Source organism: Leptidea sinapis, chromosome 32, assembly GCF_905404315.1.
Source record: "Leptidea sinapis chromosome 32, ilLepSina1.1, whole genome shotgun sequence".
Taxonomy (NCBI): domain Eukaryota; kingdom Metazoa; phylum Arthropoda; class Insecta; order Lepidoptera; family Pieridae; genus Leptidea; species Leptidea sinapis.
This window is the reverse complement of record NC_066296.1, coordinates 10,763,937-10,780,340: the sequence shown is the minus strand read 5'-3', so window position 1 is coordinate 10,780,340 and position 16,404 is coordinate 10,763,937. Positions and strand designations below refer to the sequence as shown.

The 16,404-nt window shown below is 35.9% G+C and overlaps 1 protein-coding gene across 2 annotated transcripts; it reads left to right on the top strand.

The window, feature by feature from the left end:
* Window positions 1-3,780: 3,780 nt before the first annotated feature.
* LOC126974287 (uncharacterized) lies at window positions 3,781-13,948 on the top strand. Of its 2 annotated transcripts, none has more exons than XM_050821756.1 (3): window positions 3,781-3,907; window positions 4,188-4,381; window positions 9,877-13,948. In XM_050821756.1, the coding sequence occupies exons 2-3, from the start codon at window positions 4,192-4,194 to the stop codon at window positions 10,752-10,754; spliced, it is 1,068 nt and encodes a 355-aa protein (XP_050677713.1). In that variant the 5' UTR covers window positions 3,781-3,907; window positions 4,188-4,191; the 3' UTR covers window positions 10,755-13,948. The 2 variants fall into 2 exon arrangements, with proteins under 2 accessions (XP_050677713.1, XP_050677714.1); XM_050821757.1 differs by lacking the exon at window positions 3,781-3,907 and adding an exon at window positions 3,915-4,076.
* The last annotated feature ends 2,456 nt before the right edge of the window (window positions 13,949-16,404 follow it).

The window sequence follows — 16,404 nt, the reverse complement described above, 5'->3', positions numbered from 1 at the left end:
TTTGCCTAAATATAATATTATTTTATAACAATAAATGTATAAGAGATTTCAACCTAAGCATTGACTCATCACGTTATCTCTAGAACCATAAGGCGTAGTAACTTGAAATTTGGTAGGAATATTCCTTTCATCGAGATGAGGTCAGCTAAAGATTTTATGAAATTCCACCCGCAAGAGTTTTTTATTATGATCACAAAAACGTCTGTCGGTTCAGCTAGTTTATACACAATGAACGATTTTTTTTCTTCAAATCCGTCCTATGCTGAAATAAAAGGAGTTCAACTTTTTATACATACATACAAGTAAATACTTTTTAGTTTATTTCAACAGCCCCATAATCTAACTTACAACTATGATTGCTAAATAAAGGACGTTTCATAAACAGATATCGCCCGCCAAAATCATAAAACTAACAAAAGTGCAAAGAATGACTTATGTTGTATATGTTTATGGATATCAACATTGAGAATAAACTTAGTATATTACGATTTACGGTAGTATTCAACTTCAAGTTTACTACAAGTTTCACTCCACTCTGCAATTATAAAAGTGAAAAGTCTAATTTAGTGCGACCAACTTTATAGAATTTCACTGAAAATACTAACAATATTACTGAAGAGCGATGTGCTTCGATAGAAAAGCAACAAAATCAATTTTCCACTTTTCTTTGGTTTGAATTCCGATGCGGCAAGATTACGGCTTATAAGCTCATGAAACAACGAAATGCAAAATTGCGGATTGTATTCTTGTAGACATTTTATTAGCTTATTTGCTGTACATAAAGGTATATAACTTGATATTAACGTATTTATTATTACGTAATATTCGCGTATTAAAAACCTGTATTACATTTTTTTAAGGCAAACATCTTGAAGACCAAGACTATCAGACGCAGAAACAAAAATAAACTGTTAAAGCCCACTTCTAGGCTAAGTAAACTCAACAAGTCATTTATCGGCAATTGCGTTAGATTTCTTAATAAGCTTCCTGAAAACTTAATGGAAATGTTCCTCAACAAGTTCAAAGCCAGTATTAAACATAAAATTATAGAATTTTTTTATCACAATTTAAAGGATTCAAATTCAAATATTTTTATTCAAAGTAGGATGTGACATCACTTATTGGAAGCCAAAAAAACTACCACCCATTTCAAAATGAATGCCTCAGGCCTGAGAAGAATGGGCGCAACAAACTCAGCGGGCTTTTTTTCCATCAAACATATGTTTCACAATTAAATTAACATTTACAAAGTAAGATTGTGCAATTAAACTTATTATTTAATAGCCTGAGGGCGGTCGCTCCATTCCCAATCTGTGGTATCATTAAGAAAGTCATTTATGTTATAGTAAGAAATGAAATAACGTTACACAGCTTCACGCCTGTATTCCTGAAGGGTTAGTCAGAGGTGTATTTTTTCCGCCCGCGTTTCACTATTATTATTTTTTTTATGGAAAAGGAGGACAAACGAGTGTACGGGTCACCTGGTGTTAAGTGATCACCGCCGCCCACATTCTTGCTTGGAGCGTTGCCGGCCTTTAAGGAAGGTGTACGCGCTTTTTTTGAAGGTACCCATATCGTATCATCCCAGAAACAACGTACAAGGAAGTTCATTCCACAGCTTTATGGTACGTTGAAGAAAGCTCCTTGAAACCCGCACTGTGGAAGACCACCACACATACAGATGGTGGACGTGTCGTGCGAAGGTGGAATTCAGCGGCAGGAATCAGGTGAAACAGCTCTTCGGAACACACCCCATTATAAATGCGGTAGAAGACACACAATGAGGCGATGTCTCTACGCAACACCAAGTGATCCAACCGTTCACAGAGCAATGGGTCCCCAACAATTCGAGCTGCTCTGCATTGCACGCGGTCAAATGGATCGAGCTAATACTGGGGTGTGCCAGAACAGAGACGACAGCCAATTTGGCTTTGATGTCCAGATGGCCGCGGAATTGACAATCGCTCGAGATTTCGAGACCCAGTATTCCGATATTAGGCGAGGCTGTAAGGGAAGTGCTGTCGAAGAGCGGTGATACGACGGGGTTTTATTTGTGGTATATGCATAAACTTGAGTCTTCTGGGAGTTAAATTGGACAAGGTTCATATTAATTTCCCACATATTAGGGGCAAGCCTCCACATTTCTAAACTCTGGTCTGCTACTCAGAAATTACTTACTAAAAACCAAATTCTTTTTGCCCAGCCCGGGAATGAAATACCTATCTATTATTAATACGAGGATGGTCAAAGACATCCATTTTTGACTAAAGTTATCCGTGAAGAACAATTTCTTAATAGGAGCCTATTAGACTTATCTTTATTGTATAATACATTTTTTTTTGTGTTAAGAAGGGACGAGACGAGCTGGACATTCAGCGGATGGTAATTAATACGCCCTGCCCATTACAATGCAGTACCGATCAAGAATTTAGAAAAACTCAAAAACGCTGTGCGGAACTACAATTGCGCTCGTCACCTTGAGACATAAGATGTTAAGTCTCATTTGCCCAGTAATTACACCAGCTATTGCACCCGTCAGACCGAAACACAATAATGCTTATACATTTCTGCTTCACGGCAGAAAAAGGCGCCGTTGCGGTACCCATAATCTACAAATACAAATTTGGAATTATTTTCAATATCAGCTGAAGAAAATTTCAAATAATCCTACATTAAAGTGCTTAGGTAACAATTTATCAAAAAATATGTGAACTCATTTAATTTCCAGCATAACAAAAATATCTTGAATTAAAAATGGTGCATTGCTTAGGTTCCTATATTACATCTCTTTTATTTTACAAAGACCGCCGACACCATTTGTCACTCTCCAATCACAGAGCAGTAAATATTTGAATCATGATATTCACATTCACACAATTCAATGAGTAAAAATGCAGACACGCCGATCTTTTTAACTTAAATGTATACATTACATAGTTTCATAATTGGATTAGAATTACGTCTCTTTATTAGGTACTAAAAAAAATACAAATTTAGAATGATTTTCAAAGTCATCTAAAGAAAATGCACATACAAAATAACTTCGTCTTCATGGCAAAATGAGAATATAATTTTCCTCACAGGTGCAAAGAGAAGTAGGCATTTTACTATTATCTGATATTATGTCACATCTACGTTATTCATCTGTTTTAGAACAAAGAAAAATAGCTGTTATGGGTTGCGGGGTTGGTTTTGATAGTGTCTTTCTGGTTCGCCTCTTAGGCAAAGACATATTTATGTCTTTTTGTATAAAAATATTTTAGAGGTGAGTGTAGTATATCGTTAAAATATAATCCAAACAAGTGAAATCCCACGTTACTTTCATTTTATACATATTATGCTGCATTTAGAATTAATTTGAATATGCTTTTATTTATTGTTGATAGAATTAATTGTATATAAATTAGTATCAGTTCTTTATTTCCATAATTAGCTTCATAATGCCTAATTTCCCAGTGTACGCTATCTGCCATTAAGAAGTCGAGTGGTACCAATACCATTCATGGTGCGTAAAAAGAAAAATATCATACCGGACGTGTATTTCATAAGTTTCATAGAGTACCACTAAAATTTACCTACTCGCTTGTTTCCTTCTGTGCTCAAAATTCATAAATAGTTAAAAAAAACTGTCAACACAACGTTAACAATAGCCGTTACCGTAGTAGTCGTCTGTAGTCACCCAAGAGTAAATAGGAAAGTGCTCACAAGGTCACTGCTTATCACTCGTCACTGGTCAGTGTCAACTGTCATCACTTATCTGTCATTCAAGTCGAATGACTCCTCGTCGGCTGTTAATTTGCGCCAAATATTTGCTGTATTACCTTACAACTGAACAAAAATTTAAAATTAGTGTGTAACTGTTTATGTAATGTGTAATGAAAACTTTTTAAATTTTTTAAACATTGAGGTATGAATCATAAGTTTAACTCTTTATAACAATGTTATTAACAACAAACGGTACTCTATACTTGTAAACAAATAGACCAAAGTTTTAGCGGGAAACCGGAAAGGATCATCTTCTAGATTGACGTAGGTCAGGTGTATTATAGGCGTACCTCATTTCTTTTCACGCATAGGTACATGAATACATATTTCTAAAAGAACTTGCGAATTACGATTTTATTTACGTTTTCACTATACTAAACTAGTCGAATTGGCTATAAACTAATGTGATCGTGTGTTGTAAGAGCGATGGAAGAAGCTTCCCCCGACCCTCCTCGCCGGACAAGAGCTGCTCTTGCTGAGATTCCTGCCCGCTTGGACCGTTTACGAGTAACTCCCTTCAGAACTCTCACCAATACCAGAGAAACGTCACCAGGTCTACCCTCCGGTTACTTAAGTCCTGCTCCTTCACCAGATGAACAACTAATACAGCAACGAGGTTTGTTAACTATATTAAGTACAATATCTGTTATAATCTTAGGTTTATTGCAACAGGCAGTAATTATTTATGTTTTTAGTACTTTTTACTTTTTTGTCTTGTTGATTAGTAATGAACCTTCATGACATGAGGTTCAGAAAAAGGTTTTTAACCACCCACTATGACAACATCATTGTGTGAGTAGTATGTAAGTGGATACTTTAAGTTTGAGTAAAACTAAGTGATACAAAAGCCAAGTCCTGCAATCCTAACTTTATGGCCCTTTTATTATTCATTGAAGATCTTTAAAACCAAAATATATCACACATATCAGATGTGTATTCCTTTTCTCGTTCAGTCTCATAAAATTATATGACTAAAATAGTATGGTCTTGTCTATTTTTTTGAAGTTTAGAGAGGTGCTTTTATATACTTTTTATGGCAGTATTCCAGAAGAATTGCCTAAATTATTGGAAGGGAGCAGCCCATGCTATGTCACCACAAGCATTAACATTTAAGCATGTCAAAGCCTGTCACAAGAAGTAAACCAAATATCAAAAAAGAATGTTTATCAATACATTAAGCAATAGTCACTAAATACCTCTACAGTTTACAATTTGACCATTTTGCATAATATAGTTCATAATTTTTAATATTATATTTTAATTAGAATTAAAAGCTCAAATCTTTGTGAGCAGTTCACACCCAAGCCCTATTATCATCTAAAATCTAAATAATCCTTTAAATTAATTAAGATTTTATAAATTTATTATGATAATATAGGCCTTGAACATTTGGAAGAACATTTCCATTATGTAGTCAGTGTCCAACATATCATTGATATTTTTTTTTATGGCAGAGGACAAACATGTGTTGTATAACCTGATGCTAAGTGATCACTGCCACACACATTGTCCTGCAATACAAGAGGAATCACAAGAGTATTGCCGGCCCTTTAAAAAGTGTACACACTTTATTTAAGGTACCTATTTCATATTATCCTGGAAACACCGCACAAAGAAGCTCATTTCACACCTTGGTCATGCCTTCTACATGTGGAAGAAAGTTCCTTGAAAACCCGCTGTGGAGGAACATTTGTGGAGTGTCATGCAAGGGTGGAATTTGGTGGCAGGAATCAGGTCAACAGCTCTTCGGAACACTCCCCATGATAAATGTGGTAGAAGACACACAATGAAGTGATGTCTCTATGTTTACGTAGCTGGCTTTAGCCAAGTCTTCTATCTCTGTGGCACTGGGTCCTCGACAATTCAAGCAGGTCTGCATTCCAAGTGGTCAAATGTTTCGAGCTGATACTGGGGTGCACCAGATCAGAGATGACAGCAATACTCAATATGTGGCCAGACCTGTGATTTGTAGAGTGCTAGAGTGTGGGCCGACTTGAAGTATTGCAGTGCTTTATTAATGATAATAATAATAATAAAGCCTTTTATTCAACTGAAAACAAACAATACAATATCTTATATCTAACTTAAATAAAATCTAGGTATTCTTCAGCTGTTTGCCATTTGGCATAGGCCTCGTCCAACCTTTTGCCCCTCCTTTCTGTCCTTGGCAACCTGGCTCCAGGTCACTCCTGCAAATTTGGCAAGGTCCTCCCATCTTTGGCGGGGTCTTCCCCTGTTTCTTATGCCATTCCTAGGATACCATTCTGTGACGTTTTTGTTCCACTTCTCCTTCCCTCTACTCATATGCCCAGCCCATTTCCGTTTCAGTTTCCTGATATTTGTTCCTATGTCTGGAACCTTTGTGCTTTTCCTGATGTCTTCTAGCTTAACTCGATCTTTTTTCTTAACCCCATCATGCTTCTCTCCATTGAGTGCTGGCATATGTTTAATTTTTTTAAAGTTTAATTTGGTAAGGGTCCATGTTTGGCTTCCGTACATCAATAACGGGAGAATGCATGTGTTGAACACTTTAGATTTAATTGATATGTGCGGTTCTTTATCTTTCATTATTTCTTTCATGCTCCATCCATATCTTTACCATCCATTTGCTATTCTCCTGTTGATATCTTTTTCTATATTTTCTCTGGGAAAAATAATATGTCCTAGTAGACATATTCAACCTCACTTTGGCCATCTCTGATGGTCTCCTTCTTAGGTCCATTGGTCATAGCTTTCGTCTTCTCCATGTTCATTTTTAATCCCATAGTGTGACTTTCTAATGCCAGATCATTTGCTATGACATTCAATTCGTGTGGGGTTTTGGAAAGAGAACTAAGTCATCTGCAAATCTTAAATTTGTTACATCACTGTTGTTTCCAAATCCGTCCCAATTTAGTCTTCTAAATATCATTTCAAGAACTGCCGAGAAAAGTTTTGGGGAAAGAGGGTCACCTTGTCACACACCCTTTTGTATGCTATATGGTTCACCTTTCTTTTCTAACAGTATGCATGCTGTACTTAGCTTGTATATCTTCCTCAGTATTCTTATGTACTTGCTTTCAATACCTTGTTCTTTTAGGGCCTCCCACATCTTATTGTGACTTAAAGAGTCGAAAGCCTTGCTAAAAAGTCTATATATAATATGTAATATAGTTGGTTGTATTCAAAGAATTTTTCTATGATCTGCCTCGTAACATATATATGGTCCAATGCTGAATAAACTTTACGATAACCTGCTTGCTCATCTGGTTGGTTGTCATCTAATTCTCTTTCTAGTCTTCTTAGCAGTATTTTCGCAAATATTTTATACAGATCGGACATAAGGCTGATTGGACGATAGTTACCTATATTAAGTTTGTCACCTTTTTCATATAACAATACTATATTAGATTGCATCCATTGTATAGGAATAATTTTAGTTTCGAGAATTTCATTAGATAGTTTCGTGATTACTGGCACTAGGAAATTTGTTGCCATTAATAGGATTTCATTTTCAATGCCATCTGGCCCTGGGGCATTGTCTTTACATTGGGACTGTAACGCTGCTTCCACCTCTCGTTGTAGTATTTCGGGTACACTCTCATCCTTGTCATAGTTTAGTATTATTGATTCGCCATGTAACTCTGGTGTTTTTTCATATAATTTTTTATAATATGATGTAGCAACATCTTTTATGTCTATTCTTCTATTCTGTTCTATTCCTTTCATATTTCTGACTTTTGTAACCCAATCTTTAGATTCTAAAAGTTCTTTATATTCCTTTTTTGTTCTCCCTGTTTTAATGATTTGTTTTTCTCTATTTTCTCTCTTCTGTTCTGCTTTCTATCCTTTCTCATACTCTATTTTATATCTTTACTCAACTTTGATATATGTTTTCTACGATCCTCTGTATCTCTGGAACTCATTACTTGTTTCCTTTCTTCAAGGAGATTTTTTGTTTTTGTTGATAAATAGCTTCCCATCTTTTCATTATTAGTGCCTGTTCTTTTTGCTAGTTTGATTGAAGTCTCTAACCAGTTATATTTGTTTTGGATATCTAGGTTCCTAGTTTCCTTGTCAAAGTCTGCACATCTTTCAGTCAGTTTGTTTGCTGCTTATTCAACGTTTTTGATACTCAGTTTAACATCAAAGTTCCTCCTGGGTCTTTGTGTCTTTGTATGGTTCAATTCTATGGTTCATGTTAAAATTAAATTTGTTTACAACATTTAAATCAGTGAATCTTGGTTTGTTGGTGAGAATAAAATCAATTTAATTTTTGTATTTGCCTCCTGGTGATACCCATGTCCATTTCCTTGAGCATTTCTTTCTAAATTTGCTATTTAGGATAAAGAGGTTGTTTTGGAAAGACATATTAATGAGACTTTCTCCATTTTTGCTGCGTCAAGTTCCATATGTAAAAGGTCCAAGAACATGTCTTTCTTCTGGCAGGCTTTCACCTGTCTGGCCATTGAAATCTCCCATCACTATTAAGTTTTTGTTTGTATATTTCTTTATAGTACTTTTAAGGTTTACGTAGAATTCTTCAATTGTCTTTTTGTCTGCTTGTTCAGTCGAAGAGTAAACTTGCACGATAGACCACATGTCTTTAATTGGGTAATTTTATATTTAGCACTGCTAAACGGTCTGAAATTCCAATGAACTCATCAATATAATATAGTATCATGTGTTTTTTAAGAATAAAACCTACCCCGTTTTGGCCTTCTTTTTCGCCTTTGTGATACAGAAGAAAGTCTTCATATTCGTGTATGTTTTCTCCAGATCGCCTTACTTCGCTCAGACCGAGAATGTCCCATTTGATATCATTTAGTGCATTATTTAGTTCTGTTAGACTCTCGTCCGACTTCAGGGTTAAAACTTTAAGTGCTGCAATATGGATAGTTTCTTTAATGGGGTGAGTTTTAGATTTTTCTTCGTTGTTAATGTTGTTTCCAAGTGAGAATATATTATGTTGATTTGATTTTATGTTGGTTGGTGGGTGGTGGTCTAATTCCCCACGGGGACCAGCCGGGTTGGGGAATGTCAATTTGGTTTTGTTGATAGTTGTTGCTGTGGTGTTTTTGTTTCAGCTAACGCCTATTTCTAGTTTTTTTAGAAGGATCAATAAGAATATTGATCCTTCTGTTGGGTTGATTTTTTATATTTTAGCATGTTGGTGTAACTTATGTGGCTTTATTAATGATACTCAGCTTTTCCAAAGCCAGTTTGCTATGCCTTCCAAATAACCGCGGATAATATACAGAAAAATAGTCACATCTTCGGTACAGTGTCGGGTTAAGTTGGCTCTTGGGTCTTCAGCGTTGTTGGTAACAGGTGCTCGTGCAGTCGTGTATTAGAAGTTAACTATAACTGTCCGTAGAACTTCTCGACTTCCCTCAAAAGTTCGCGTTTAGATGAAACGTTTTTGCTGTCACCGGTATTCTTGGCTCTGCCCAATAGACAAATCTCGTGCGAATACTTTACAGTTTAGAGCCTTTGTTACGCTCTATGGCCGCCTTCACACAATCTGTATTGTGGCGGCGTATATCGCGAGTCAATAACTTGGAGATCTGTCTATTTAGATGCCTATAATGGAAAGCATCGTGCGGGGACTGAAGGGTCATTTGGCGTCCTACATCCATCAATTAAAGGGTATAGTCTGACAATTTTCCGGTTCTTTTTGAACGGCTGGCCTGGAAAACTCAGACCCAGCCGTTTTTAACAGCTGCTACGAACCTGTTATTATAATCGTCCACGTCTACGCAGTCACCGAGGCATTCGAAGCGGTTTTGCAATTCGAGTTGAAAGTTTTCGGGGTTTTGGAAGCTCAAATGATGGACGTTTTGACAGAACATGCTTTTGCCATAGATAATAATACATTTAAAGATAGATAATACATTTAAAGGAAGTAGCGCGGGTCATTTGTGGAGGTATAAAGTTGTAAAGAGAATAATGCTTTAGAGGCATGTAAAATGGTCCGCATTTCCCTTATCTAGGCCACAATCACAAAGAGTATGAATCCTTATTCTAAGTTTAGCCAGAAATTCGTTATTAATTAAGTGATTTATACAAAATTTTTCGTGTTGGCAACTAGTTTGTGTGCATTTATATTAATATTTTATCATGATGTTGCAGGTCGTAAACGTTTACCGGACAATTGGTCTCCTGACATCGATATAAAGCAGAATGCTACATTTCACTCCACTGTTCGTACTCCACCCAAAAATGTATCTGGTCGAAATTCACCATCAAAGCTAAGTATTTCATTACGTTCGACACCCAGAAAACGCTTGTTACTAAGCGATTCAGATCGCATACCTTTAACACCAGAGAAAATAGATTTCAGTGACATTAGCACTCCTCAGAAGTTTAAAATTACAAGCCCAGTGAAGGCTTCTCCCCCTATTAAGCGTTGTAGACTTGAATGTACTCCAGACGTAAGTTACAAAGGCCCAATAGATTCAGCGCTTAAAGGCTTGAGTCCTACACAATTGATAAATATGATCAAGAAGATTACATACAAACATCCAGACTTGGAAGAAGAGATTAGAAATGATATGCCTGCCCCCGACCTCACTCCCTTGGAGGAAAGACTAAGTTATTTGAAATCGAATATCTTCAAAGGTTTACCTGTCTCCAGGTTGACTTCCAAAACAGATTCTCCAGCATACTCTAGAGTTTCAATTCATCTAACGGCGTTTAAGAAGTGTTTGATTGAACAAGGGAAGGTTTTAGTTGAATCCCAACATTGGAAGTCTGTGATGGACTATGTGTTTATAGCATGGAGTTATGTACGAGCTACTCCAGTATGGGACAATCAGCCCCACAACGCTCATAGAAAGCAATGTTTCAAAGCACTCACAAACTTTTGTATGATGGCTTTGAAGAAAGGGCTCTTTAACAAGGAGTATTTGATTGATATTCATGATAAACTTCAAAGTATGGAGGCAGATAGTGAAGATGTTAAGTCAAGTCTCAGATTTATACAGGGACAGCTGCAAACTGAATTGTAAACTTAATACAATTAATTTTATTAAGTATGAATGTGTGACAAGGTTTGATGATTCTACTTTTATGCAAACTAAAGCAAACAGATTAGAACATCAACTATTGAATTATAATAACTTTGTATGTACTCAATTAGCTAATTATTTAATATGATATTATATTAATTTATTGCTGCTTGATTTCGACTTCTGTTTGCTTAATTCTTTTTATTAGTTTTAATTAACTCAATACATAAGTTTTAATGATGTACAATTATTGAAAATATTTTCACATAAATGATTAGCCTGTATTGTATGATTTATATATTATGGGCTAATGCATTCACACATTCAAACAAATTGAGAAAATGTGACTTGTTCATCAAATGATTTAATATAAGACAATATAGTACCATAAACTTCCAGTTAACTTGTATAGTTTTAGGTTTGAAAGACAAACATGTGAGGGGCCTCATGGTAACAAATACCGCTGCCCCATTTCAATTGTTTTGTCTTTGGCCATAAGTTGAGTGGCGATTATTACTAACCATCATTAATATATGGAGCTAGTTTCTCCTATATTTTCGTAAAAGTAGATCATGAATCTATTGCTACCCTAAAAGTTTTTTTTGGAGTATGCAGATGTCGTGCCTTTAAGAAATTATTTTGTTGACTGTTGGCTAGCAACTATATTTTTTTACTTACGCCTAAGTATACTTGGGTATATTTCAATAAAAATTTTAAGCGAACTGGAATAATTAAAGATTTTTGTTCTTCTAAAACTTAATTAAAAAATTTTAAGTAATGATATCTATTATTGCATTTTCGCCCTCAACCACAATTCTGGGAGAATAATTTACTTATCAGGTTTGTTATTCCGAACAAATATTGTAAGTATTCAATTGGGTTTGTTTCCGAAATGTCTCTATATAAAGTAAATGTTAAGGAATGTTATCGAAAATTAGTTAAGGAAACTTTATCTTTCCATAATTGTGTGCCTTAATTTTATTTAGTCGTTAAGAATGGAATGGGATGAATTATTTTTGATACCTACCCAAGATTGTTAAAAGAGGTGAAGACACAGACTTCATTCAGCATCAGTAGTTAGTTACACAATGAAATATATTTTAAAAGGATGGGTGCGTGCAAAGTAGGGACAAAGTATGATCGGCGGGCGATAAATAGTTGATGATTAATAAGGATTAACTCACATTATAATGGCCGTTGTCGAATGGCGACCACATACCGGAAATAAGCAGTGTTGGTAGGCCCCCCACAAGATGGACCGAGGCTCTGGTCAAGATCGCCGGAATAGGTGGGATGAAGGCAGCCCAGGACCAATCGTCGTGGAGATCTTTGGGGGAGGCCTTTGTCCAGTAGTCTTCCGGCTGATATGATGATGATGATAATCGTGACGGGAAGGAACTTAAATCGCAATCAATAAAATTCCCTTAGTTGACGGAAGATGTTGTTTGCACACATAATTTAAAGCTGTGATTCATAAATCTTAGCAATCCCAAAACATATTCTACAGAAAGTTAAGATGAAATTTCAAACCATTAAAAAAGGAATGTTGTAAGAAAGAAATACATTTTCATTTTTTAATTTCAGTGCCACTAAGTATATCAAGACTAATTATCCAAATGCGACCCTCCATTTTATCATGTACTTGTTACGTACCCTGTCTACAGGATGCTACAAAATCAACCAAGAACATAAATATATTTTCTGTAAATAAGCACATTTTAAAAAAAAGTAAAAAATCGGAGTAATACCGTACCCAATTATAATAGTTTGGACGCCTCTGCCTTCGGGAATTTTCCCCCGCCCACACACCCATTTCATTCATAATTCCTACGAGCTGTACCGTAGTTACAAATATTGCGCTCTAGGTACATGAACATATTAAAATATTCTTCATTCGAGTACATAACGCACAAAAACTATCACGAACTAACAGTATAACACCAGAAATCACGCAACTGACGCGAGTGCAAAATTTGCACTCCCGATCTCGAAGCGTGTTGACGTGTAACTGAGTGACTGTAATTTGTAATTTTGTAAAGCATTAATTCTAATTTCCGTGATTGGCGGCATCGATCAAAGAACATACAAAGGTGCGATAGGCCCCGCCTTATTCGTTTGAGCCGCCGCTTAGCTGATGCTAGCTCTCCGCCATTGGACCGAGGTCAGGGCGATGACCTCAGTTTACTGGCAGAATAATAAGTCAGGCGTTCTCAAGATTTTTTAAATCATTTAATGTTCTTTTGCTGTAGCTATTGCTATGGGTTAGTCTAAGCGGTTTTGATTTTCAATTTTATTTTTAGTGTTGTCTCCGCATTCAACTTCATGTCCGTGTCAAATATTGTACATGTTTTTTTTAACACACTGTATAGTCGTGGTATACATGGTATATGTTTAACAAAAGAATTGTTTGACTGAGGTAGATACATTTTATGGTATGCCAGTACATTCTACGTACGATTCTTGAGCATTGAGCGAAATTACCTGGGACCTCCTGTCGCGTTTGCTGATGATACGCCCTGCCTTATCTAATATATTATTGCTGTGCATTTGTCAACACACTTCCAGCTCTTGTAGTTTTGGGATCTATATGTCAATTATTTTAAAATTTGTGTGTTCTTGCGTAAAAACTTGGGCTGCATTTAGTGCATGACCGATGGTCAGCGCTGACGTTGGTCGATCGTAGCTAATTACTATGAAAACATATGAACGCGTTCAGTCCAGCGCTGATGAATTGCTACACCCGTAGGTAAAGCTACGGCGCGCTGACGAGAATCGTCGATCGGGCTCATCGGTCCGTTGACGCGCTATGGCGATAAATTATACACGCTCAATCAAGTTTGTTGTCAGCTGAGCACTAAACGCATCATTGTCAGCGCGTACGGATACGGGCTACGGTCGACCGACGTCAGCGCTAACCGTCGGTCATGCACTAAATGCAGCCAGTGTAAGACTGTAAGGCCTAGTTCATATACAAACATAAATGCTAACGAAAGTCTCTTCGGTGAATTGTATACTCACTCTTTCGCCGTCGTTTGTTATATATGGACCCGGCATAATGCATAACGTAATGGAATCGATTCAACAGTTTTATGTTAAGTGTATTTTAATCATTGTTCTATTGTGCCTTTGTCGACGTTGAATGTAGACTTCCTAAGAGATATGTGTGCTGTTTTAAATAAATCGTGAGTAATAAATGGTTTTATTTTAAATCTACCCAAACGCTTACCACTAGGTACTTCATTATTATTAATGATAATATTAAATTAGTGTCTGTCTGTAATATCTTTATAACAGATTTTACCAAATGTGTTTCTATATCAAATTTTAAAATTGTTTGTTTTTTTTTTGGTTAAATCCTGAAACTAATGCACCATTTTGACTGGATTTGCATATACTAGGCATATACGTAGCTTTAATTTCACAAAAAAAATCAGGATTCCGCAGAAAATGAATTGTTTTAATACGTACTACGTAACAGTTATATAAATTAATGAAAATTTATTGAATTGGCGTTATTTTGCAGAAATTTACAATTATCTAAATTCTTTAACGGGTTAACTATAGATATAACACAAATGCTACCAAATAAAAAATTTCGTTATTTATCTAAATTATTTGGTAGTTATATTCATTATCATTATAATGTTAACGAATTTGAATATATATTATATGTCTTTTAACTTATAATTTACTTACATTAACCACTTTGTAATTTGCAAACTTGTTAGACCAAAGTGGTCCATGAAACAGATGTCACTTAGACCAGTTTAGTTCTAACAATTAATTAACATACAAATTATTTGAGTTTTCTTTAGTGTTAATGAGTTAGTGACTCCAAGTCAGTCTCGTGCCAGATTTTCGCGAGACAACACGTCCTGAGGATGCCTCGTGTAAAAGCGAAACACGTGTCGAATTGTTTAAAGACAAATATTGGCAGAATGAACACTAAAGAAAAACTCAAATCTTTCGCAAAGTAACGCCTACTTCAATAAATTTTAATTTTATTGGCTCCCAATCTGCAGGAATACATCGCAAACCACTTCAGAGTTAGTTGCAGGTTCTGGCGTGAGACGTGAGTGATGAAGCTGTTTTAATTGTGCTTGTAGCAAATCGGGATTGTTAATAAGCTTGAAGGGTGGGTACCTCGAAAACTGACATTGCTCAACCGGCATTATTAATAAAGGGATCTTAAATCGGATCATTACCTGTGATGAAAACTGGATCCTGTACGATTATAGGAAATGCTCGACGAGCGCTGATGAATTGACGAACTTTGGAGAACCAACCAAATCCTGGTTCCAAGCAAAAATTTACTCAGAATAAGTTACTTGTGCGTGTTTGCGCGTGTAGACTAGTGTCGGTGTCGTTCACTACAGCTTTCTACATTCTGGCCAAACGATTACGATACGACGACGTCAGCAACTCCTAACCATGATGGAATGGAACTACAGATAAGGCGCCAGTTAATGCAGTGTTCAGGAATGCGATAGTGCTGTGACCATAAGGCGTATCGCAGATGACACACTTTTTGTGCGATTGAGTCTGCGGCACACAAAAAGTCTGCATTCCGCGCAAAATGTCTTTGGCAGATATTACACAGACGCACACTTTCGCTCATTTTGTCGGCAGAACTGCAGGGACGTACACGCAACGGAAGTATAGAGATTGTGGTGTATTATTTCGTACTTGAGATATAAAAAAAGAAGAAGAAAAAGAGAATTTTGGGTTCATCCTATTCTTTCCGAAAGATTATTAAAGGGACTGTTTCATATTAAACATTCAGTTCTAAAACTATATCCAAATAAATTTGCACACTTCATCCCACATTTTTCTTTTTATATTTCTGTCATGATACTCTGCCAAAGATGTATCATACAGTGCTGGTCTGTTTTCTATTTATTGTATCAACATCGATGTCTAGCTGATACACGTCAATCACTAGCAACTGCAAACAACAGACTAAATTGTGCGTCGTCTGCGTTGGCGCGTGTAGACGCGAACGTTATATGTTTTTGGCGCACTTTATGTACGGCGCGGTGTGGTGCGGTCTGTCAGATCTACGAGGATATTTTGTGTGTCAGACTTTTTTACACTTCATCTGCCTTAATGCATATATTTCTATATTTTTTTATCATCACAGACTAAAAAGTGCGTCACGGATAGTCTGTCGTCTGCAATAGGCCTAATCATGTGTGTCTTAATAAATTTAAACTTCAAGTTTACCATTACCTAATAACTAAATCTCGAATTTTTGTTCTGCCTATCTTCAACACACATGTCTAAAACATTTTTCGCCGTTTCTCTTGCTTGGCGATGAATAAAAACTCTTTGAATCAGTCATTATTAAATTGAAAAAAAAAATAACACGGGTTCGCAACTTTAGTACTTATTTTATTTTATTTGGAAATCTTACAGTGTTACAATAACTTAATTACCATACAATGCTGTGAACATTTTACACCATTTCAAAGTTTTCGCATATTGATTCTAATAACACAGCGTAATATAGGTACAACTTTTTTTTATATAAGTATATATATATATATAAAATATGTTGATGATTACATACGTTTGTTTATGGTACATAATATATTTTATTATGTTCTAAGATAATTTAAACATCACGTTCAATTATGTTTATATTGACAGT

Bases quoted from the DNA above. Each gene is read 5' to 3' on its own strand.
- LOC126974287 (XM_050821756.1), top strand. From the start codon at position 4,192: ATGGAAGAAGCTTCCCCCGACCCTCCTCGCCGGACAAGAGCTGCTCTT. The intron at 4,382-9,876 runs GTTTGTTAACTA...ATGATGTTGCAG, and splicing joins ACAACTAATACAGCAACGAG to GTCGTAAACGTTTACCGGAC.